This window comes from Acinonyx jubatus, chromosome A3, assembly GCF_027475565.1.
Source record: "Acinonyx jubatus isolate Ajub_Pintada_27869175 chromosome A3, VMU_Ajub_asm_v1.0, whole genome shotgun sequence".
In the NCBI taxonomy this organism is placed as follows: domain Eukaryota; kingdom Metazoa; phylum Chordata; class Mammalia; order Carnivora; family Felidae; genus Acinonyx; species Acinonyx jubatus.
The window spans coordinates 48,264,868-48,288,250 of NC_069388.1; the positions used below are offsets into that span (position 1 = coordinate 48,264,868).

Below are 23,383 nucleotides of genomic sequence, written 5' to 3' on the forward strand. Positions count from 1 at the left end.
TTTCTTATATCTTCACCTGTTGATTTAAACAAAACAAAACAAAACAAAACAAAACAAAAACTTTTTGTTATAGAAAATTTCAAACCCAGATGAAAGTGGAGAGAAGTAGACAATGGACCCCATGTTCACACCAACCAACTTCACTGATTATCAACCCATGGCCAACCTGTTTTCTCTGTACTCCACCCACTCCTCCTCCCAAAACAGATGGTTTTTAAACAAATCCCAGCCATCACATCCTTTATTAAATCTGTAAATATTTCAGTATGAATCTCTAGAAGTTGGTAGCTCTTTTTTTTAGGTAGCTCTTTTTAATCCTCATCATATACCTTCAAAAATTAAAAATACCTAAAAAAAATTACAAGAAGTCCTCAGTGTCATCAACTACCTAGCTAATGCTCTCATTTCTCCAAAGTCTCAACATGTTTGTGAATATATGCATAAATGTAGAGATGTTGTATATAAATATGTGTATGAATGTTTCTGTGTATACATATGTGTATACATATACATGTACATACATATGTACATATAAAAACATGTCAGTTCATTTGTTTGATTAGATCCAAATAAGATTAATATATTCAACTAGTTGCTATATCTTCTGAGTCTCTTTAGTACATAGAATCTTTCTTTATTCATTGCATGTGTGTGCTCTCTCGCTCTCTCTCTCTGTTTCTTAATTCTTAAATTTTCTGGTCATTCTTCCTGTAGATTGTCCACATTCTGGATTTTACTGATTGCATACAGCTATGATGTCATTTGGCATGTTCCCCTAACCTCTGAATTTCCTATAATTGGTAGTTAGGTACAGAGATTTGATGAAAATAAGGCTATGTTTTGTTTCATTTTGCTTTGTTTTGGCAAGAAGACTTTTGTGGGTGTTGACCCAAAATGAACAAAGCTTTTAAAACATTTTAAAGAGAAAGGAAAAGAGTTTTATTTGAGTCCAAGTGAGGACAGCTGCCAGGGATATACAATCTTCATAAAGAAGAGAGTGATCTGGGGAAAGAATGGTTGGTGCAGGGTTATACATGTTTTTACATAAAGAGTTACAAACCATCATGACAAAGGACATTCCAGAAAAGTATAGACTTTATCTTATGTGTTTAGTATGTGTAAGGCTGTAGAACTCTAATCTTATGGGAACTAGGGAGGATATGTGTGTGTGTGTGTTTTATATTTATGCTTGGAATACTCCTTTTGGTTATTTATTTATTTTACTTTTTTTGTAACAAAGCAGATGTACAATGTGTTATGGAGGCAGAAATAGAGCACATGCTTTGAGGTTTTGCCAAGTCATTTTGCCCTTGGTAAATGTTAAATTATAGCTTCCCCGGGAGCCCAGGAGCAGGGCTCACAAACATTAAAAGTTGGAAATTTCCTTTATAATGGGTGATGGCATGCATTTCCAACAGAAAGCATGTAATGTCCCATTGTCCTTATTTTTGTCCTGCTCACAGCCATCAATAGCTACTAGCCCTTATGTAACATCTGCTGGTCATTTTGATTGTAGCTTATATTCATTTAGATTCCACAGGAAGATCTTGTGTGTACATTTCTGTGGTTCTTTGTTAGCTTACCTACAGCCTTTAAACCTGGAGGTCAGTTTGGCTAGATATAAAATCCTTGATGCACGTTTTAGTACATTGAGTATCCAGTACTTCACTCCACTGGCTTCTGTTATTAAGCATTTTTGTTGACAAGTCTAATGATAATCTGGTTTTCTTATCTTTTTTAGTGGCTCGGGCTGTTCTGTTTTTTTAATTTCTGGATAACCAAAGGTGTTTTTATATTTGTTTTCCTTTAAAGTTTAGTAGATTTACTATAATTTATATTGGAGTTGGTCATTCTGGGTCAGTTTTCACAGGTACTTAGTGTACCCTTTCAACATTAATTACAGGAAAATTTTCTTAAATCATAGTTTTATAGTATTTGCTTTTATCCATTATTTTCTACTCTAAGGTCTCCCTTTATATACATATGGTGCTTTCCTTATTCTATATTTGTTACTTTCTTTCAAAATGTTTTCAGCACTTCAAATGCACACAGTGCAATGCAGGTCTTCTGTGTTACAGTTTGATCAGCTCTGGAAAATGCATATGTCTGTGTAACCTCTGCTCCCCCAAGACGCAGTGTGTGTGCATCACCTGGGGATGTCCCCCATGCCCTGTCCATGCAGAGCTCTTCCCACCCTGAGCCAGACAACCTTGCCTTTTCTTCTGTAATACAAAACTGTCTGCTCTTGAATTTTATATAAAGTATTCATGCTTTTTAAATTTAACACATTTTTTTTATTTTCCATATTCTTCTTCCTTTAAGGTGTGACCCACTGTGCTTATTCACTCATGTCTCCCTTCTGCTTTAGCCTTGATTTCTGAAATTACTTTATTTTTAATTTTTCCAAGTTCTGTTCACATCTCTTTCTATTCACAAATTACATTGCTTCTGATTTGTTCGCCAGTTCTGATATATGTTTTTCTCTCATAATTTATATCTTTTCTCAATTGCCTTTAGCTCATTTTGAAATATCAGATTCTGGTTTCACATGACCATGACTTTCTGGTATGTTTATTGTCCAACTGCTATTACAGTGACTTATGTAATTGCTTTCCTTCTCATTGATTTGACCTTTAATATTAGAAATGCATCTTTTTATTTCCATCAAGCACCTAACATAGTGTCTTACAATAATAAACCATTGATAAATATATATTTTATTGAAATTAAACCTAGCATATTATGATCAATGTGAGATTTTTCACCACCTTTTGGAAAAGCTGTATCTAATCCCATGAAACCCAAGACTCATGGGCCAAGAGGTACATATCATGGAGCTGAAAAGCACCTACCTTAAAGTTTCTCTTGCTTAACTGCTTAATTAATAATTCCACTCTCATAAGCAACTTGCCCAAGGTTATGTAAACATTTAGTAGCAAAGCTGGAGCTAATCCCTTTTTTCCTGGTTCTTAGTATAGTGCTTTTTATATCATGACTTACTCAAAGTAAGGAAAACCTGTTTCTATATGATACGAAGTTTGTATGGATGTTGCATAACTACTTTCTGTTTGTCTTTTCTCCTTCCCAATTGTTGTTTTCTTATCTGCCTGATATTCATTAAACTTGTGAGTAGGAGGATTCTTTGAGCAGTGGTACAGAGAGTAAGAACCAGGGAAGAATGAATAACTGGGGATTATAGGCAGAGACATGGGGGCCCCTCCCCCTTTCACCTGCCAGCAGCTGTAAAAGCAGCAGGTGTAGCATGACTGACATGATGCCCTTCTAGTAGCTTTCTCTGCTAGACTCACAGAAACAACTTCCAAGACTTCACCCAGAGAACAAAATTGGGAGCTTGGCCATTAATGCAGTCCAAAAAGAGTTTTATCAATAGGAGGCAGCATCTGAGACATAGCAAACTCTGTTTAAGCAAAGGATCAAGTGAGAGGCAACCACTGGTTCTGAATATCATGAACTGAGAAAAAAATACAAAATAAGCAAAATATTATTTGTTATACAATGTAACCAATTATAGTGCATATATATGTGTGTGTGTGTATATATATATATACATATATATATATATACACGTATATATGTGTATATATATATGTATGTGTTGTAAGGATAGCATTTTCTATCCTTAAATGTAGCAGCATTTTCTTTCTGTTTTATTTCTGAGGTGCTAAACTCTGGCTGGGGGAAAGCTGTTATCAGATAGGAGGTGGTAGAAGTAACAGAGGAAATAAGCTATTAGGAATTATTATGTGAGATACAATATTGATGGATGCTGCAGTAACAAAAGTAAAATTCCACTAATTTTGGCCTTTTTTATTCAAATTTAATAATAACTTATGATGCCCAAAGTTGAAAAAATCTACTTCAGGGAAAAAAACAAAACTTCTTGGGGCACCTGGCTGGCTCAGTGGGTAGAGCATGTGACTCTTGATCTCAAGGTTGTAAATTCAAGCGCCATGTTGGGTGTAGAGATTACTTAAAAATAAAATGTTGAGGAGAAGTCAAGATGGTGGAACAGCATGGAAGTTTTTTGTGTGTCTCACATCCATGAAATACAGCCAGACCAACACTAAACCATCCTACACACCTAGAAAACTTATTGGAGGATTAACGCAACAATCTGCACAACCTGAACCACAGAGTCCAGCAGAAAGAGAAAAAATTCATTTTTATTTTTAATTTTTATTAAAAATGTTTTTCTTTATTTTTTTACTCTACTTTTTACTTTTGTGTAATTTTTTTTCAAATTCTATCTTACTTCCATCATTCTATTTTAGTTTACTTCAGTGTATTCACCTTTTCAAATTTTCAAATGATTTCCTTGTTTTCTTTTTTCTTTTTCTTTCTTCTCTTTTTTGTTTCTTTTCTTTTTCTTGAATACAGAAAGTGAAAAACTTTATTTTTACTTTAAATTTCTATTAAAAATATTGCTCTTTAAATTTTTACTATATTTTTTGCTTTTATGTAAATTGTTTTCAAATTCTATTTTACTTCCATCATTTTATTTTAGTCTACTACAGTGTATCCACTTTTTCAAATTTGCAAATGATTTCTTTTTTTCTCTTTTTTGTTTTTTTTTGTTGAATACAGAAAGAGAAAAAAATCATTATTATTACAAACATTTTTCTTTAAATTTTTTCCTACTATATTCTTTACCTTTGTGTAAGATTTCTCAAATTCTATTTTACGCACATCATGTCATTGTAGTCTACTTCAGTGTATTCATTTGTTCAAATTCTCAAACGATTTCCTTTTTTTTCCCCCTTTTTTTTCTCTAATCTGTCAAACGACTTTCAACACCCAGACGAAAACACACCTAAGATCTAGCGTCATTTATTAGATTTGTGTGTGTGTGTGTGTGTGCTTTTTCAAATTTTTAATTTTAATTTATTAACTTTAATTTTTCTACCTCAAAAAATCCTTTTCTCCCTTCAAAATGACAAAACAAGGGAATTCACCCCAAAAGAAAGAGCACGAAGAAACGACAGCCAGGGATTTAACCAACACAGATACAAGCAAGATGTCTGAGCCAGAATTTAGAATCATGATAATAAGAATACTAGCTGGAGTCAAAAATAGACTAGAATCCCTTTCAACAGAGATAAAAGAAGTAAAAAATAGAATGAAATTAAAAATGCTATAACTGAGCTGCAATCACGGATGGATGCAGTGGCGGCAAGGATGGATGAGGCAAAACAGAGAATCAGTGATATAGAGGACAAACTTATAGAGAATAATGAAGCAGAAAAAAAGAGGGGGATTAAGGCAAAAGATCACTATTTAAGAATTAGAGAAATCAGTGACTCATTAAAAAGGAACAACATCAGAATCATAGGGATCCCTGAAGAGGAAGAGAGAGAAATAGGGTTAGAAGGGTTATGTGAGCAAATCATAGGGAAAACTTTCCTAACCTGGGGAAAGGCACAGACATCAAAATCCAGGAAGCACAAGGAACCCCCATTAGATTAAAAAAAAAAAAAAAAACGAAAAACAACCATCAACAAGGCATATCATAGTCAAATTAACAAAATACTCAGACGAGAGAATCATGAAAGCAGCACGGGGGAAATAAAGTCCCTTACCTACAAGGGGAGACAGATCAGGTTTGCAGCAGACCTATCCACAGAAACTTGGCAGGCCAGAAAGGAGTGGCAGGATATATTCAGTGTGCTCAACTAGGAAAATATGCAGCCAAGAATTCTTTATCCAGCAAGGCTGTCATTCAAAATAGAAGGAGAGATTAAAAGTTTCCCAGAAAAACAAAAATTAAAGGAATTTGTGACCACTAAACCAGCCCGGCAAAAAATTTTAAGGGGGACTCTTGGGAGAAAAATGGGAGAAATATATATATATATATATATATATATATATATATATATATATATAGCAACAAAGATTAGAAAGGATCATAATGGCAATAAATTCATATTTTTCAGTACTCACTCTAAAGGTCAATGGACTCAATGATCCAATCAAAAGACATAGGGTAACAGAATGGATAAGAAAACAAGATCCATCTATATGCTATTTACAAGAGACCCACTTTAGACCTAAAGACACCTTCAGATTAAAAATAAGGGCATGGAGAACCATCTATCATGCTAATGGCCAACAAAAGAAAGCCAGAGTAGCCATACTTATATCAGACAATCTAGACTTCAAAATAAAGACTGGATCAAGAGATTCAGAAGAGCATTATATCATAATCAAGGGATCTATCCACCAAGAAGACCTAACAATTGTAAACATTTATGCGCCAAATGTGGAAACACCCAAATATATAAATCAATTAATCACAAACATAAAGAAACTCATTGATAGTAATACCATAATAGTAGGAGACTTCAACACCGCACTAACAGTGACGGACAGAACATCTAATCAAAAAATCAACAAGGAAACAATGGCTTTGAATGACACACTGGACCAGATGGACTTAACAGATATATCCAGAACATTTCATCCTAAAGCAGCAGAATATACATTCTTCTCCAGTGCACATGGAACATTCTCCAGAATAAAACATATACTGGGACACAAATAAGCCCTAAGTAAGTACAAAAAGATCGAGATCATACCGTGCATATTTTCAGACCACAATGCTATGAAACTCAAAATCAACCACAAGAAAACATTTGGAAAGGTAACAAATACTTGGAGATTGAAGAACATCATACTAAAGAATGAATGGACTAAGCAAGAAGTTAAAGAGGGAATTAAAAAGTATCTGGAAGCCAATGAAAATGATAACACCACAACCCAAAACCTCTAGGATGCAGCAAAGGTGGTCATAAGAGGACAGTATATAGCAATCCAGGCCTGCCTAAAGAAGGAAAGATCTCAGATACACAACCTAACCTTACGCCTTAAGGAGCTGGAAAAAGAACAACAAATAAAACCCGAAACCAGCAGAAGACAGGAAATAATAAAATTAGAACATAAATTAATGCTATCAAAACAACAACAACAACAACAACAAAACAGTGGAACAGATTAATGAAACCAGACGCTTGTTCTTTGAAAGAATTGACAAAATTGATAAACCATAGCCAGTTTCATCAAAAAGAAAAAGGAAAGGACCCAAATAAATAAAATCAAGAATGAAAGAGGAGAGATCACAATGAACACAGCTGAAATAAAAACAATAATAAGAGAATATTATGAGCAATTATATGCCAATAAAATGGGCAAACTGGAAGAAATGGAAAAATTCCTAGAAACATATACACTACCAAAACGGAAACAGGAAGAAATAGAAAATTTGAACAGACCCATACCCAGTAAGGAAATCGAATTAGTAATCAAAAATCTGCCAAAAAACAAGAGTCCAGGGCCAGATGGTTTTCCAGGGGAATTCTACCAAGCATTTAAGGAAGAGTTAACACCTATTCTCTTGAAACTGTTCCAAAAAATAGAAATGGAAGGAAAACTTCCAAACTCTTTCTATGTAGCCAGCATTATCTTGATTCCAAAACCAGACAAAGACCCACTACAAAGGAGAACTATATACCAATTTCCTTGATGAACATTGATGCAAAAATCCTCAACAAGGTATTAGCCAACCAGATCCAACAATACATTAAAAAAATTATTCACCACAGCTAAGTGGGATTTATACCTGGGATGCAGGACTGGTTCAATATCCACAAAACAATTAACGTGATTCCTCACATCAATAAAAGAAAGGACAAGAACCATATGATCCTCTCAATAGATGCAGAGAAAGCATTTGACAAAATACAGCATCCTTTCTTGGTAAAAACCCTCAAGAAAGTAGGGATGGAAGGAGCATACACTGAGATCATAAAAGTCATATATGAATGCCCCAATGCTAATATCATCCTCAATGGGGCAAAACTGAGAGCTTTCCCCCTAAGGTCAGGAATAAGACAGGGGTGTCCACTATCGCCACTGTTATTCAACGTAGTATTGGAAGTCTTAGCCTCTGCAATCAGACAACACAAAGAAACAAAAGGCATCCAAATCAGCCAGGAAGAGGTCAAACTTTCACTCTTCGCAGATGACATGATACTCTATATGGAAAACCCAAAAGATTCCACCAAAACAAACTGCTAGAATTGATTCATTAATTCAGCAAAGTTGCCATAAATAAAATCAACGCACAGAAATCGGTTGCATTCCTATACATCAACGATGAAGTGACAGAAAGAGAATTCAAGGAATTGATCCCATTTACAGTTGCACCAAAAACCATAAAATACCTAGGAATAAATCTAACCAAAGAGGTGAAAAATCTGTACACTGAAAACTATAGAAAGCTTATGAAAGAAATTGAAGAAGACAAAAAAAAAATGGAAAAAAGATTCCATGCTCCTGGATAGGAAGAACAAATATTGTTAAAATGTAGATACTTTCCAATGCAATCTACATATTGAATGCAATCCCTATCAAAATAACTCCAGCATTCTTCACAGAGCTAGAACAAATAATCCTAAAATTTGTATCGAATCAGAAAAGACCTCGAATAGCCAAAACGATCTTGAAAAAGAAAACCAAAGCAGGAGGCATCACAATTCCAGACATCAAGTTATACTACAAAGCTTTAATCACTAAGACAGTATTGGTACTGGCACAAGAACAGACACTCAAATCAATGGACAGACTAGAGAACCCAGAAATAGACCCACAAACGTATGGCCAACTAATCTTTGATAAAGCAGGAAAGAATATCCAATGGAATAAAGACAGTCTCTTCAGCAAATGGTGCTGGGAAAAGTGGACAGCGACATGCAGAAGAATGAACCTGGACCACTTTCTTACACCATACACAAAAATAAACTCAAAATGGATGAAAGACATCAATGGAAGACAGGAAGCCATCAAAATCCTTGAGGAGAAAGCGGGCAAAAATCTCTTTGATCTTGGCCACAGCAACTTCTTACTCAACACGTCTCCAGTGGCAAGGGAAACAAAAGCAAGAATGAACTACTGGGACCTCATCAAAATAAAAAGCTTCTGCACAACGAAGGAAATAATCAACAAAAGTAAAAGGCAACCGACAGAATGGGAGAAGATATTTGCAAATGACTTATTAGATAAAGGGTTAGTATCCAAAATCTATAAAGAACATATCAAACTCAACACCCAAAACCAAATAATCCAGTGAAAAAATGGGCAAAAGACATGAATAGACACTTCTCCAAAGAAGACATCCAGATGGCCAACTGACACATGAAAAAATGTTCAACATCACTCGTCATCAGGGAACTACAAATCAAAACCACAATGAGATACCACTTTACCCCTGTCAGAATGAGTAACATTAACAACTCAGGCAACAACAGATGTTGGTGAGGATGCAGAGAAAGAGGATCTCTTTTGCATTGTTGGTGGGAATGCAAGCTGGTACAGCCACTCTGGAAAACAGTATGGAGGTTCCTCAAAAAACTAAAAATAGAACTATCCTATGACCCAGCAATTGCATTATTAGGCATTTATCCAAGGGATACAGGTGTGCTGTTTCGAAGGGACCCATGCACCCCCATATTTATAGCAGTACTATCAACAATAGCCAAAGTATGGAAAGTGCCCAAATGTCCATCGATGGATGAATGGATAAAGAAGATGTGGTATATATATACAATGGAGTATTACTTGGCAATCAAAAAGAATGAAATCTTGCCATTTGCAACTGCGTGGATGGAACAAGAGGGGATTATGCTAAGTGAAATTAGTCAGAGAAAGACAAAAATCATATGGCTTCACTCATATTCAGACTTTAAGAGTCAAAACAGATGAACATAAGGGAAGGGAAACAAAAATAATATAAAAACGGGGGGGAGCAAAACAGAAGAGACTAATAAATGTGGAGAGCAAACTGAGGGTAATGGGAAGGGTGTTGGGAGGGGGGGTGGGCTAAATGGGTAAGGGGCACTAAGGAATGTACTCCTGAAATCATTGTTGCACTAAATGCTAACCAATTTGGATGTAAATTTAAAAAAATAAAAAATAAAACAAGTTAATAAAAAAAAGAAACTATGAAAAAGAAAAAAGAAAAAACAATCTGCCCATAAATGAACCCATTCAATTCAATCCCACGTTGTCAAGGATCAACAGTAGTTTTCAATAGAAACATAGGAGTGTGGAAGATAAGCCAAACTAGCTGCCATTTGCACTCGCCATAAATGTAAGATACCCATGAAAAGCTGGTTCATTGTGGGTTAGGGACACTTTGAATTCCAAGTGTTGAAATAAAGTAGACCTCTAAGCTCTATCTCCATACACACAAAATAAAATAAAATAAAATAAAATAAAATATAAAAAAAGAAAACAAAGCCCTTAAGAATATTTGATATATTAATTTGAATACTTTTTTAAAAGACAGTATATAATCCATTGTATAGTCAAGCCAACTGTGCAACTAGCCAAAACTTGCACTATATATGATAGAACAGCACCCCTCTGTTTTATGTGCAAAATAATCACTTGGAATGGTGTTAAAATGCAGATTATGATTCAGTAGTTCAAGGTGTACTGAAGATTCCACCTTCTAACAAACTTCCAGGTGGTGCTCATGTTTCCAGTTCTCAGCTAAGCATTATAGGTGTCAAACTGTGGACAGCACCTCAGAGACCTAAGCTGTGCATGCTTCAAGATGCTGTAATATCAGATTCACATTTGGGGCTTGTGCAGCTCAAGGTGAACTGCCTCTTGCAGGGGCAAGGGCTGGAGGAAGATGTTGACATTAGCAGTTTTGATGTTTGCAGAAGAGGATGTAACAGCACCCATGACAGAAATTGTAGCACAGTGTCTGAGAACACACCAGAAAAGGGGAGATCCTTCGTCTGGGCAAGAGCCTGTGACTCCATTGAAGAGATGGGGTTTGAATACATGCAACCACATGTCTTTTGTAAGATACTTAATACATATTTGAGAAGAAGGAGCTCAGTCTGAGAAGTGAACTATACTTCAAGAAGGTTATCCTAAGCTTGGTGGTACATCTGGCCTTCACAAACCATACAAGGGGCCCAATTCTGAGATCAACCCAGTGACTTCTCTGTAGAAGGAGAAGATTAGAGAAGCTGAGGGTCTGGACCACAAGTACCTCAATGAGCATATTATGCTGCCTTGGAAGAAGAACAGTCCCAAAGATGATGCTTAGACATATATTGTGCCTCACATGTTGCAAATACTTAAAAGATCTTGTCCAAATAGTTTCATGGTTTCAGTCTTAAGATGTTAAATGCCAGAGCTAAATCAGCAGAAGTGGCAGTGAGTTTTTTGACCTGTCTTAAATCTGACACAGTGTCACATAAATAATACCCACCATCTCTCTGTGCTTATGCTGTAGTTTCACTGGACATTTGTCAACTCTACTAAAATGTTATTTTCTACTTAGTCACAAAGGTATCCTCCCTATTTCTCGGTTGGTCTAAAATTTTGAATTTTTGTAGCTACCACCAAATAAAGCAGCTATAATATGAGAAAATTCTGAAATCTCATAGAAAGCCAGAGTTCTCAAAGTCCCAACACTCAAAGTGTTTTCATACATAATAGCTATTAACTTGCAAACAGGAAATGCCTGAGGAAATTTATTCTTTTTGTTGTTAGGAAAAACCTTAAGCATTCATAAAATCTTGAGAAAAGGTGCAAGTGTTCTTAAATCATTATTGGTTTTTTTTTACTTCTAGGAAAATTACTCAAATACTTCTAAATTATTCTATTTAAATTTTTTAAATGTTTGTTTAATTTTTTATTTAACTGTAGTTGACATACCACATAGTTTCAGGTATATAACATAGTGATTCAACAAATCTATACATTTTTCAGTGCTCACCATGATAAGTGTAATCACCATCTGTCACCATATATTACTACAATATTTACTATATTCTCTATGCTGTACTTTTCATCCCTGTGACTTATTTATTTTATAACTGGAAGTTTGTACCTCCTAATCCCCTTCACTTGTTTTGCCCACCTCCCCATCCTTCTTCCCCTCGGCAACCACCAGTTTTTTCTCTGTATTTAGGAGTCTGTTGGGTTTTTGAGTGTGTCTGTTCTCTTGTTGTGTGTTTTAGATCCCACATATAAGTAAAATCATATAGTATTTGTCTTTACCTGACTTATTTCACTTAGCATAATACCTTCTAGGTCCATCCATGTTGTCATAAATGGCAAGATCTCATTCTTTTTTATGGCTGAATAATATTCCATTATATACATATAATATATGTATATATACACATATATTCACCACATCTTATTATCTATTCATCTATTCAACTATAATTGGACACCTGGATCATCTCCATATCTTGGCTATTGTAATTAATGCTTCAATAAACATAGGGGTGTATATACCATTTCAAATTAGCATTTTCATTTTTGTGGGGTAAATACCCAGTAGTGGAATTACTGGATCATATGGTATTTTTATTTTTAACTCTTTGAGGAACCTACATACTGTTTTCCACAGTGGCTGCAGCAGTTTACATTCCCACCTCCAGTGCACAAGTGTTCCTTTTTCTCCACATCTTCACCAACACTTTATTTCTAGTCTTTTTTATACTAGTTATTCTGACTGGTGTGAGGTTATATGTCATCATGGCTTTGATTTACATCTTCCTGATAAGTTATGTCCAGTATCTTTTCATATGTCTCTTGGCCATCAGTATGTCTTCTTTGGAAAAATGTCTATTTAGGTCCTCTGCCCATTTTTAAATCAGATTGTCTTTTGTTTTGTTTTATTCTTTGGTGTGAGTTGTATAAGTTCTTTGTATATTAACTTCTTATCAGATATATCATTTGTAAATATCATCATCCATTCCATATGTTGCCTTTTTGTTTGTTGATGGCTTCCTTTGCTGTTCAAGGATATTCATTATCTCCAAAACCTTAATCTTTGGTATCTTTCTTTCTTTTCCTCCTCCTCCTTCCCCTCCCTTTTTTTTTTTAATATTCAAAACCCTAGAAAGGAACATGGTCTAGCTAGAAACAATTTAAAAGCCTTCTTAATTGTATCCCAAATATGTAGATGTTTCTCTAAGTTGAGGGCTATTAAGGCAGGGGAATTTCTAGTTCAATTCCTGGGCCCGTGTTGGAAGACCAGTAGGCATTTCTCATACATACATTAATATGTACTTGAATATACATGTGAGTGTTTCCTCAGTTGGGGAATTTTGTCCATATATGGTACTAATAAAGTGGGTTTTCCTGTCATTTATCTTCTAAATCTGTGTGGGACATTATTTTAAACCCTTTCTTCCTTGAGCATGTGTTTTCTGCTCGAATAAATAGCCATGGACCTGGGAAGAGTCAATCCCCATTACAGATTTACAGCCTTATTTTCCCTCTGGCCTGGCCCAATGCTAATGTGATTTGATTTACCCAAGGATTTCAAGATGTCTGCCAGCAATCACAGGTTTCTCTAGAGCTACAGTGGTTCCAATTCCTGCAAAGTCTCCTTTATTTGGAAGCAAAGTCTTTATAGAGATGTGAGTAATCAGTATCTGGCTTTCTCTGATTGGCTGTTCAGATAAAGCCTTTTTAAAATTGGTAGACTAGGTAGGACTAGAATATTATCTGACTCCCCCAGTTTCTGTGCATATTGGCTGACTAGTACACGCTGAAACAGCGACGGTCCGGGTAATTAGCTTTTTGTCAGGTGTGATTTTCTTGTCTCATCTCTGTTTCCTCTGCCTTCAGGAGAAATGGGTCCCATGAAGCAAGTGTGACCCTGGAGTGCAGCCTGCCAGCCTTACACCCAGTTGAGGAGGGAGAGCACCATGGATGGCATAATTGAACAGAAGAGTGTGCTGGTGCACAGTAAAATCAGTGATGCTGGCAAGAGGAATGGCTTAATTAACACCAGAAACTTCATGGCTGAGAGCAGAGATGGCCTGGTGTCTGTTTACCCAGCACCACAGTACCAGAGCTGCCGGGTGGTGGGCAGTGCAGCGCCAGCCACCCTGGACAGCAGCAGGAGTGAGCCAGTACAGCAGCTGCTGGATCCCAACACCCTTCCGCAGTCTGTGGAGTCCCATTTCCGTCCCAACATCATCCTCTACTCAGAGGGTGTGCTGCGCTCCTGGGGGGATGGCGTGGCTGCCGACTGTTGTGAGACCACCTTCATTGAGGACCGGTCGCCCACCAAAGAGAACCTGGAGTACCCTGATGGGAAGTTCATTGACCTCTCGCCTGACGACATCAAAATCCACACACTGTCCTACGACGTGGAGGAGGAGGAGGAATTCCAGGAGCTGGAGGTCAGAGGATGTGTTTATCATAAGCCTTTGGGAATGGGGAATGGGGATTGGGTGGGGACCCATGAGCACCTAGCAAAAGTTAGGGAATGAAACTTGTGTGTGAAAATGCAGAGAAACTGAATCATCCTTAAATATACATTGAAAATGGAGTAGAGAAAGTCTAGGTGACCAACACCCAGTGGGGGCTTCAGCAGGGATGCCGGCAGAGACAACACAAGGTAATGGCCATAAGACTGGAGCTACTGGTGGATTTAAAGATTGCCAGCACTGGAAATCAACTGGGTATTCCTGCTCACCCCACACTCATGAGGGAGGGGTTATTGGCAACAGTGATCAAGGTGAGAGGGAGGTTTATGGTCCTAGAGCCACATTAGGCTGAAAAGGCATGTGTAGGGACAATTTGAGAAGTGTTTTTACTGCCACATGTAGTTTCCTTAATTTGGCATTCTAGAGTTTCTTCTAAGGGAGGCTTGGTATAGCTAAAGCCTGCTGGAAGAAATAGTAGGAGTGCTAGCCTAAAGGGAAGATGAGTTGAGTTGTTTCAAGAGTCACTTCTTCAGGAGACTGGAGGGCAGGTAAGGGCATTTGGATTACATGCTCTGAAACATTCATTTTGGACATATTGTAACACAGCACAGCAGCCAAGCAGACCAGAAGCATCAGGCCTGGAAGTGCACTGAGAACCAGAAGCCGCTGGAGAGAGACGGGTTTAATCAGAAGGGAAATTCAGAAATGAGAAATGTCATGTAGCAATCCTTGTGAATAGAGCCCATGAAAACCAACTGTCAGGGAGTACAGAGAAGTTGTGCGAGAGGCCATCAGAGCGAACCTTCACACCCTCTGGTGGCACCTGTTAAGGGGAGGAGGAGGATATCATCTCTGGCCATTCTAAAGTTTTGAGAAAGCTGCAAGAAGTACTTTGGCTTTCATTCACAAGCCACTATCAATTGTCCACTCTTTTCTAAGACCTGACGGTTTTGTCGAATGCAAACATATAGATGACACTTGAACTGCTTTAAGTTCAGGAAGCAGATATACAAAAGTGTAGTTGCCACATAACACAGAAGTTATGATGGTAGAGTACCCAGTCTGCTCTGAGAGCATCCAAAGTAAGGGTGATGGGACTCCAAGCATAATGTGGTGGGTCAGCAGTCATTACAGAGGAAGCACTCCCTGCACTGCATCATGAGGTAAAGAACCAGACTCTAAACAAGAGGGCTCGTGGGGAGTTAGCAAGAGAATTCTGGTCAAAGAGGACATCATGAGTAGATAAAGCACAGAAGCATCCAACCTAGGTCAGCAGGAGATAGTAACTGATAGACCTATGGATCATGGTGAAGTCGGGACACAGGACCAAAAGGAAAGTCCTGTAACTGAGGACTGTACCAGCCTTCCAAGGGAGGCTGGATTTTAGGTGAGGTCACAAACCCATATGCTTACAAGAAGGAAGGACATGTAATAACATCAAGTGAGAGCCCTAGGGAGGGGTGTGACCCGAGACTAGCCCTGGCCCACCCATCTACAGCTTCAGCCCTCCTCAGCTACCACCCCATAGGCCATGCTGCTAGATACCTTGAAGGATGCTGTGGCCATGGAAACCACTGAGGAGTTTCAGGCAGGAGAGCTGGGGTCAGATTCAAGTTTTTGGAAGCTGCTATGGCTGCAGAGTGGACAGTGGGACAGAATGGAGAGATGGAGGGGTGAGGGGAGGGACATGGGGCTAGGACCAAACTGGATGCACAGAGCTTTTGGGAATTGTCATACGACACAGTGAGGGAGAGAATCAGGATAGCAGTAGAACTGAAGAAATACTTAAAAAGTGAAGTGTGCCATTGTTTGGAGATGGTGCAAAGGAAGGGGGCAGGCCTATCCTGTGCAGAGATGTCCTTAAGCCTCCAAGTGGCCAAGCTGGCTAGCAGAGGATTTTCAGCTTTGTTAAGAATATTTGGAAAATAAGCTCCAATATATAATATCCATTGGAATTTACAATTTTGGGATTCTTGAATGTCTCTATCATTACTCTGTTACTTGCGTGGGCTTCATTCCTCCCTCCCTTTCCTTGTATCCATGCACTTAAAAGTCCATATCCTTGGGGCACCTGGGTGGCTCAGTTGGTTAAGCAGCCCACTTCGGCTCAGGTCATGATCTCACGGTCCGTGAGTTCGAGCCCCGCGTCGGGCTCTGTGCTGACAGCTCAGAGCCTGGAGCCTGTTTCAGATTCTGTGTCTCCCTCTCTCTCTGACCCTCCCCCATTCATGCTCTATCTATCTCTGTCTCAAAAATAAATAAACGTTAAAAAAAAATTTAAAAAAAAAGTCCATATCCTTGAATAACTACATTACATCAGTATCAGTGAAGATGAACAAGTGAATAATACATCTTCTTGGTCTTTAGTCCACTTCCATTCTGTGGCTTCACAACAAACTACACTGAAGGGAATCTTACTCCTTTTCCTTTAAGACTTGCATTGGCTTCAGATTGAGCTTGCAAATAAATACAACCATTATTTAAATGCAAGTGTTCTTTTCATAGTATGTCTTAATCCACATTTTTGTCAATCAATTACTGAATCCATTTTTTTGCAATAATTTTCACAAAGTGACCTCAGCCAGTAGATGTGGTTTTAGAACTTTGCAAAGGACCACAACCTACTTAGAGTCAATATTTTAAATTAAATGTTAGGATATGGGTGGCTGGGGCAACAGGATTTTTTATCTGGTTAGTCTAAGACTTTGACAGGTAGTGCAGGCTTCTGGGGAGGTGAGCTCTGCCGCCCAGTTTGTTTCCCTGTCCTGGCAACAGTAGAGGCAGCCCATCAGAAACAATTATTTTAATGATGCAGCAGCTGGAATCTTCAGTCATGATTATAGTGCCTACTGTGTACTAATATTTTTGTAGTCACCTTTGACTGTAGGGGTAAGGCAGAGCATGTTGGCATTTGTACCTTTGCCAGAAAGGGTCCACCCAAAGACATCAATGGAACAAGTACTTTAAAAGCTGGGCTGTCTCTTACAAGACTTCCTGTTTGATATCCAGGGAACAAATCCAAACCAAGAGATGGATCTTCCCACAGGCTCTGAGGGGAAGGTATCAAGGCACAGTTATGGCAGTTGGCACTCCTTCATAGCTGTCTAGCATAGCCATAGAGTATTCTAGAGGGTCATTCAAAGTGGCAGATTTGGTCCATTAGGAATTCTGTAAAAATAAGATATTCTCTCAGCAACATTCTTATGGTGTGGCCATTGCACTCTTTATTCATGAAAACAAACAAATAAACAAACAAACAAACAAACAACTAGTGAGTGGTTAGAAGTGTCAGCATGCAAGGGCACCTGAGTGGCTCAGTCGGTGAAGTGTCCAACTTCAGCTCAGGTCATGATCTTGCAGTTCATGGGTTAGAGCCCCCTCCTCTGGCTCTGTGATGACAGCTCAGAGCCTGGAGCCTGCTTCAGATTCTGTGTCTCCCTATCTCTCTGTTCCTCCCCCACTTGCATGCTCTCTCTCTCTCTCAAAAATAAATAAAGATTTAAAAAAAGTGTCAGCATGCATGGAGCAGCTGTTATAAGGTTGATTGTTTTTCTATTCCATGAAATAATAAAGGGGCCTGTATCAGTTAGCATTTGCTGCATTACAAATCCCCAAAAACTTAGTGGCTTAAAACAACTATTTATTTAGGTCATGATTCTCAGGGTCAGCAACTGGGATGAGTCTCAGCTGGATGGTTCTTGCTCTGCTAGTCTTACCTGTGTCTCCTCACTGGTCTGTGGGTAGCTGCTGCTCAGCTACCCAGCTGTACTTGAGAATGCTGGCTGGCCATTAGCTGGGATGACAGAAGTGGCTGGACCACATGACTCTCATCCAGCAGGTCACTCCATCACATAGCAGTCATGGTAGAGATTCCAAGAGCAGCAAGAGAAGGTGAGTCTCAATGTGCAAGGGCTTTCCAAGTCTTTGCTTGTGTTAGGCATGTTGCTGTCTTATTGGCCAAAGAAAGACACACAGCTAAACCCAAAGTCAGTGTGGGAAGGACTTTTTAGGGTGGCAATATAGGAAAGTGCCAACAAATTGGTTGCCAATTATTGCAGTCTATAGTCTATCATAGAGAAAAAAAGTTTGCCTTTTTGACATATATATATTTTTAAGATCATCTAATTGAACAGAGTGACAACAGTCATGGTTATATTGTCACTTAAACAGAAAATACAATAGTTATTGATTTGGAGCTCATCCCAGAAGGCAGTACTACTTCAGATAAAACAACAACAAAAAATGACAATTTAACTTCTCAGGGAATTCTATAGCTTCACTTGGTCTATAGCAAATTGATACCATTTCCTGAAAATTGTACTTTTCAGAAAGCCATTGCCCTGGTAAAGATAAGGGGTTCTTGTCCTTGAAGTTTCTGTGTACAAGGAAACCTTCCTCTTACCTGCTCCCTTCTCACTCTACCTGGAGAGGTTTGCCCCTGACATTTATAATGGAGAGTCCCTGATCCAGAGAGGTTTGCTCACCTGACACAAATTTCTACAAGAACATGTGAAGTTTTCAGTTAGCCTTTGAGGTCATACTTATGCGAATAGGTTCTGTAGCTAATTTCAAGAATCTTTATGTAAGGGCCTCAGAAATTGAGATTTGCTCTGCTCTACCCAAGAGGGAGTTGCTAGTCATGGTGAATTGTCAGGGCTCCAAATCAGACAGGGAGATCTCAGGGGGCCTCTGAAGGGTTGCAGGAATGCAGAGGTGGCTGCTCATCTTTCGGTGTCATTGCACTCAGTGTAACCAGACAAGCCTCCCCGTGGGCACCCTCAGGGCACTCTGGGTGCATGATGCTGGGCCTGGTGCTCTACAGCTCCAGGGCCTCCTCCCTGGAGTTTGACCACTGCTTCATCTAGTGCCCAGACTGCAGTGAAACTACATCTTTTAGGAACATCAATAGCAGGAAAACACTTCTCCTTTTCATACACAGACACTCAGAGACTTCAGGCACCAGTGATAAAGCAGTTGTATGAAATACAAAATTTGGGTTTAAAGCTATGAAATGAAGTAGGTGAAGTTCAGGGCTAGAGAGTCCTAAGAGCCCCCTTGCTGTTAGAGATGCTTATCAAATGCTGAAAGGCCAATTATGACCCATTTATTTGTGATAATGCAACTCCTTCAGGATCCTAGAACACATGGAACATCATCACTTAGAAAGAGTGACCAAGGTGGGTGAGCCTTTTCTTTGCAGCGGGAAGGAAGGAGACGGCAGGCACCTGCTGATGGAGCATCTATGTCAGGCTCTTCATGCACCCTCTGCCATGTAACCCCACAGCAACACTGGGCCACAAGTGTTAATCCTGCCTCATCCTGTGCAAATGACACTGAAGCTTGGGTGGTGTCCAAAGTCACACAGTTGGATGTACCGGCAGCTCTTGGATCTGAGACATGCTGACTTCAGACTCCTGCCTCCTAATGGTGATGCTGTTCCTCCAACATTAGGAGGGGGGAAAAGTTTGTGTTACAGTGAACTGAGGTTTCAGAACCCACAGGTAAAGTATGAAGAGGCAGAGCTGGGGCAGTCACAGACCACTCCCTCGCTGCCCTGAGCTGCAGCTGGGCCTCCCCAAGATCAGGAGTCTGCCCTCCCATTACACACTTGAAGCCTGTCAGGAGATTCAGGATTTCACAACTGCAGTTTAGCACTGAGGTGTTCCATTCATAAACATGAGCAAAGAGGGAGGACTCAACAAATACTTGAAGAAAACTCAAAAGAGTGAATGAAACAGAAAAACAATAGAGAAATTGACCCAGAGGAAATAAATAATTCAGAAAATAATTGATAATATAGAAAATATTTTTAGTCTCCCCTAGAGAGGTTTGGGTGGGCGATTTGAGGTTTGATTTTCTTTGTTTTCTCCATTGCCACTGACTAGAACCTCAAATATGATGTTGAAGGGAGATGGCAAGCAGGAGGCATCCTTGCCTTGCTCCTAATCCTGGGAAAGCACTCAGACTTTCCTGATGAAAGGTAATGTTGTTCATGTTCTTAAGCAGGAGTAGGAAATTCCCTTCCATCACAACTTTGTTGAACAGTTTTTTTTTTTAATAAGAAAATAGGTGTTGCATTTCATCAAATGCATTTTCTCTATTTAGATGATCATGTGTAAATTTTTCTTTTGTCCTTTATTCTATTAATGTGATCCATTACATGAACTGATTTTCAGATATAAAAGTGTCCTTACTTTGGGGGATTAATCCCCCTTGGTCATGGTATATACTCCTCTTTAAAGATTGCTAGATTTGACTCACTAATAATTTGTTAAGAATTTTTATGTTTGTGTCCATGAGGGATATTGGTCTGTAGTTCCTTTCTTGTGATATTTCTTCCTGGTTTTGGTATCAGGGTAATACTGGCCTTATAGAATGAGTAAAGAAGTGTTCCCTCCTGTTTTCTGAAAGAATCTGCATAGTACTGGGGGGGGGTTGTTTGTTAAATATTTGTTCAAAGTCATCAGTAAAGACATCTGGGCCTTGGCTATTCTTTGCGGGAAGAATTTTTATTACTGATCTGAAATCAGTAAAAAATCAATAAGAAATAAGATGATTTCTTTATTGTTTTAAATCTATTATTTTAAAGAAAATCTTCAGATTTTCCTTTCTTCTTGATGCAGTTTTAGTAATTTGTGTCATTCTAGGAATTTGTCCATTTTATCCAAATTTTGTAATTTGCTGGCATAGAGTTGTTCATAATATTCCACTTAAATCTTTCTATTTTCTGTATGGTTGGTGGTGTCGCCTCTTTTATGTATACTTTTGGTAATTCAAGGCTTTATGTTTCTTCCTTGGTCAGTCTAGCCAAAGGTTTATAAATTTTGTTGATCATTTCAAGTAGCTGACTTCTGGTTCCACTGATTGTTCTCTTGTTTTTTGGTTTTCCATTTCACCGATTTTCATTTAGGTGTTTATGATACCCTTCTGTCTGTTTCCTTTGGGTTAAATTTGCTCTTCTTTAGTTTCTTTACATGGGAGCTTAGTTTCCATTTGAGATTTTTTACCCTTTATGATATATATGTTTAAATTTATACTTTCTCTCAAATACTGTTTTAACTACAAAATTTTGATAGGTTGTGTTCATTTTTAATTGAGTTCAAAATATTTTCTAATATCGATTGTGCTTTCTTTTTTTTTAACTTGTTTTATTTTTTATTTTTTTTTAATTTATATCCCAATTAGTTAGCATATAGTACAACAATGATTTCAGGAGTAGATTCCTTAGTGCCCCTTAGCCATTTAGCACACACCCCCTCACAACCCCTCCCATAACCCTCAGTTTGTTCTCCATATTTATGAGTCTCTTCTATTTTGTCCCCCTCCCTTTTTTTATATTATTTTTGTTTCCCTTCCTTTATGTTCATCTGTTTTGTCTCTTAAAGTCCTCATATGAGTGAAATCATATGATTTTTGTCTTTCTCTGACTAATTTCACTTAGCATAATCCCCTCCAGTTCCATCCACACAGTTGCAAATGGCAAGATTTCATTCTTTTTGATTGCCAAGTAATACTCCACCGTGCTTTCTTAAAGTGGGTTATTTATAAAAGTATTTAATTTTTCTGGGGCGCCTGGGTGGCTCAGTCAGTTAAGCGTCCGACTTCAACTCAGGTCACGATCTCGCGGTCCGTGAGTTCGAGCCCCGCATGGGGCTCTGGGCTGATGGCTCAGAGCCTGGAACCTGCTTCCGATTCTGTGTCTCCCTCTCTCTCTGCCCTTCCCCCGTTCATGCTCTGTCTCTCTCTGTCTCAAAAATAAATAAACGTTAAAAAAAAATAAAAATAAATAAATAAAAGTATTTAATTTTTCAAATATTCAGAGATGTCCCAATTTTTTAAATTATTTACTCCTCAATTAATTTAATGTGGTTGAAAAATGTAGTGTGTATAATTTCTCTCTTAAATTTATTGAGAATTGATATGAGGCATAGCATATAATGTGCTCTGGGAAATGTGCTATGCACACTTGTGAAAGAATGTATATTTTGTCATTATGTGAAGTATCCTATAAATGTTTGTTAGGTCAAGTTGACTGATGATGCTATTCATGTCTTTTGTTTTCGCTGTTTATCCATTAATTTTGTCAGTTTTTGCTTTATGTATTTTGGGGCTCCATTGGTAGGTACATGCACATTGATGATAATGATGATGTTGATGATGATGATGATTACTGTTATATCATGCTAAAGTATTGACCATTTTATCATCATAAAATGTTCCTTTTTATGTCTAATAATATTTCTTGTCTTTAGGTCTATTTTGTGTGACATTAATATGCCACTCCCATGTTTTTATTATTACGTTTTCCATGATACATCTTTTTGTATCTTTTTGCTTAGAATTTATTTTTATCTTAGAATTTAAAGTATGTCTCTTATAGAAAGCATGTAGTTAATCTCATTTCTTTTATTTTCTTTTTTTTGTTGTTGTCTTACAGTCTTTCATTTGATTGGAATATTTAGTCCGTTTGTATTAAATGTAATTTTTATATGATTGGCTTTATGTCTGCCATTTTGATTTTTGTTTTCTATGTGTTTCTTGATTTTGTTATTGTTGTTTTCTTTTTATCTTTTCTTGTGTTAGCCACCATGTCAGCCGGGGATGTGAGGAGAGCTTACCAAGTCCCTCTGTGGTTCTCTCATTTCGAGGAGCTCCCTTTTAAATTCCTGGGTTATTCTCCCATCTGCCACTTGACCCAACCAGGACTATAGCCATTGGTTGGGAGAGCTTCAGACTTTCCCCATTCATAGCTAGGAATGGATTTTCTACTCCCAATCAATTAAGCCCCTTTCAATAATAAAGCAAATGGTTTCCATGGCTAGGTCCACCCTAGCAGAAATACTGCATGGGCCAAGCTGGCATGAAGCATGGTAACAACATCACAGATACTCACTTTTCTTACTCAAATTTCATCAGTTGTTGGTAAGTAAATACTTTTCAATATACTGACCTTTGGTCAGTGTATAAGGCTGTATAAGGCTGTGTTGATATTTTTTTTCCAGTTATTTCTAGAAGACAAGATATGCCTACCTCCTAACACTATCATATAAGAAATCTTGCCAAGATACTGCCTGAAGTCCTGGATGTGCATTTTCCAGCATCACTAGATTCAA

The 23,383-nt window shown here is 38.0% G+C and overlaps 1 protein-coding gene across 11 annotated transcripts in view; it reads left to right on the plus strand.

Moving 5' to 3' along the window:
• SYNDIG1 (synapse differentiation inducing 1) overlaps positions 1–23,383 on the plus strand; it is a 179,511-nt gene that overhangs the window by 65,485 nt on the left and 90,643 nt on the right. For all 11 annotated transcript variants that reach the window (XM_053200323.1, XM_053200322.1, XM_053200325.1 and 8 more), the window contains one exon: positions 13,684–14,243. In XM_053200323.1, coding sequence (XP_053056298.1) covers positions 13,764–14,243 — 480 coding nt within the window. In that variant the 5' untranslated portion in view covers positions 13,684–13,763. The remainder of the gene's footprint in view (positions 1–13,683; positions 14,244–23,383) is intronic.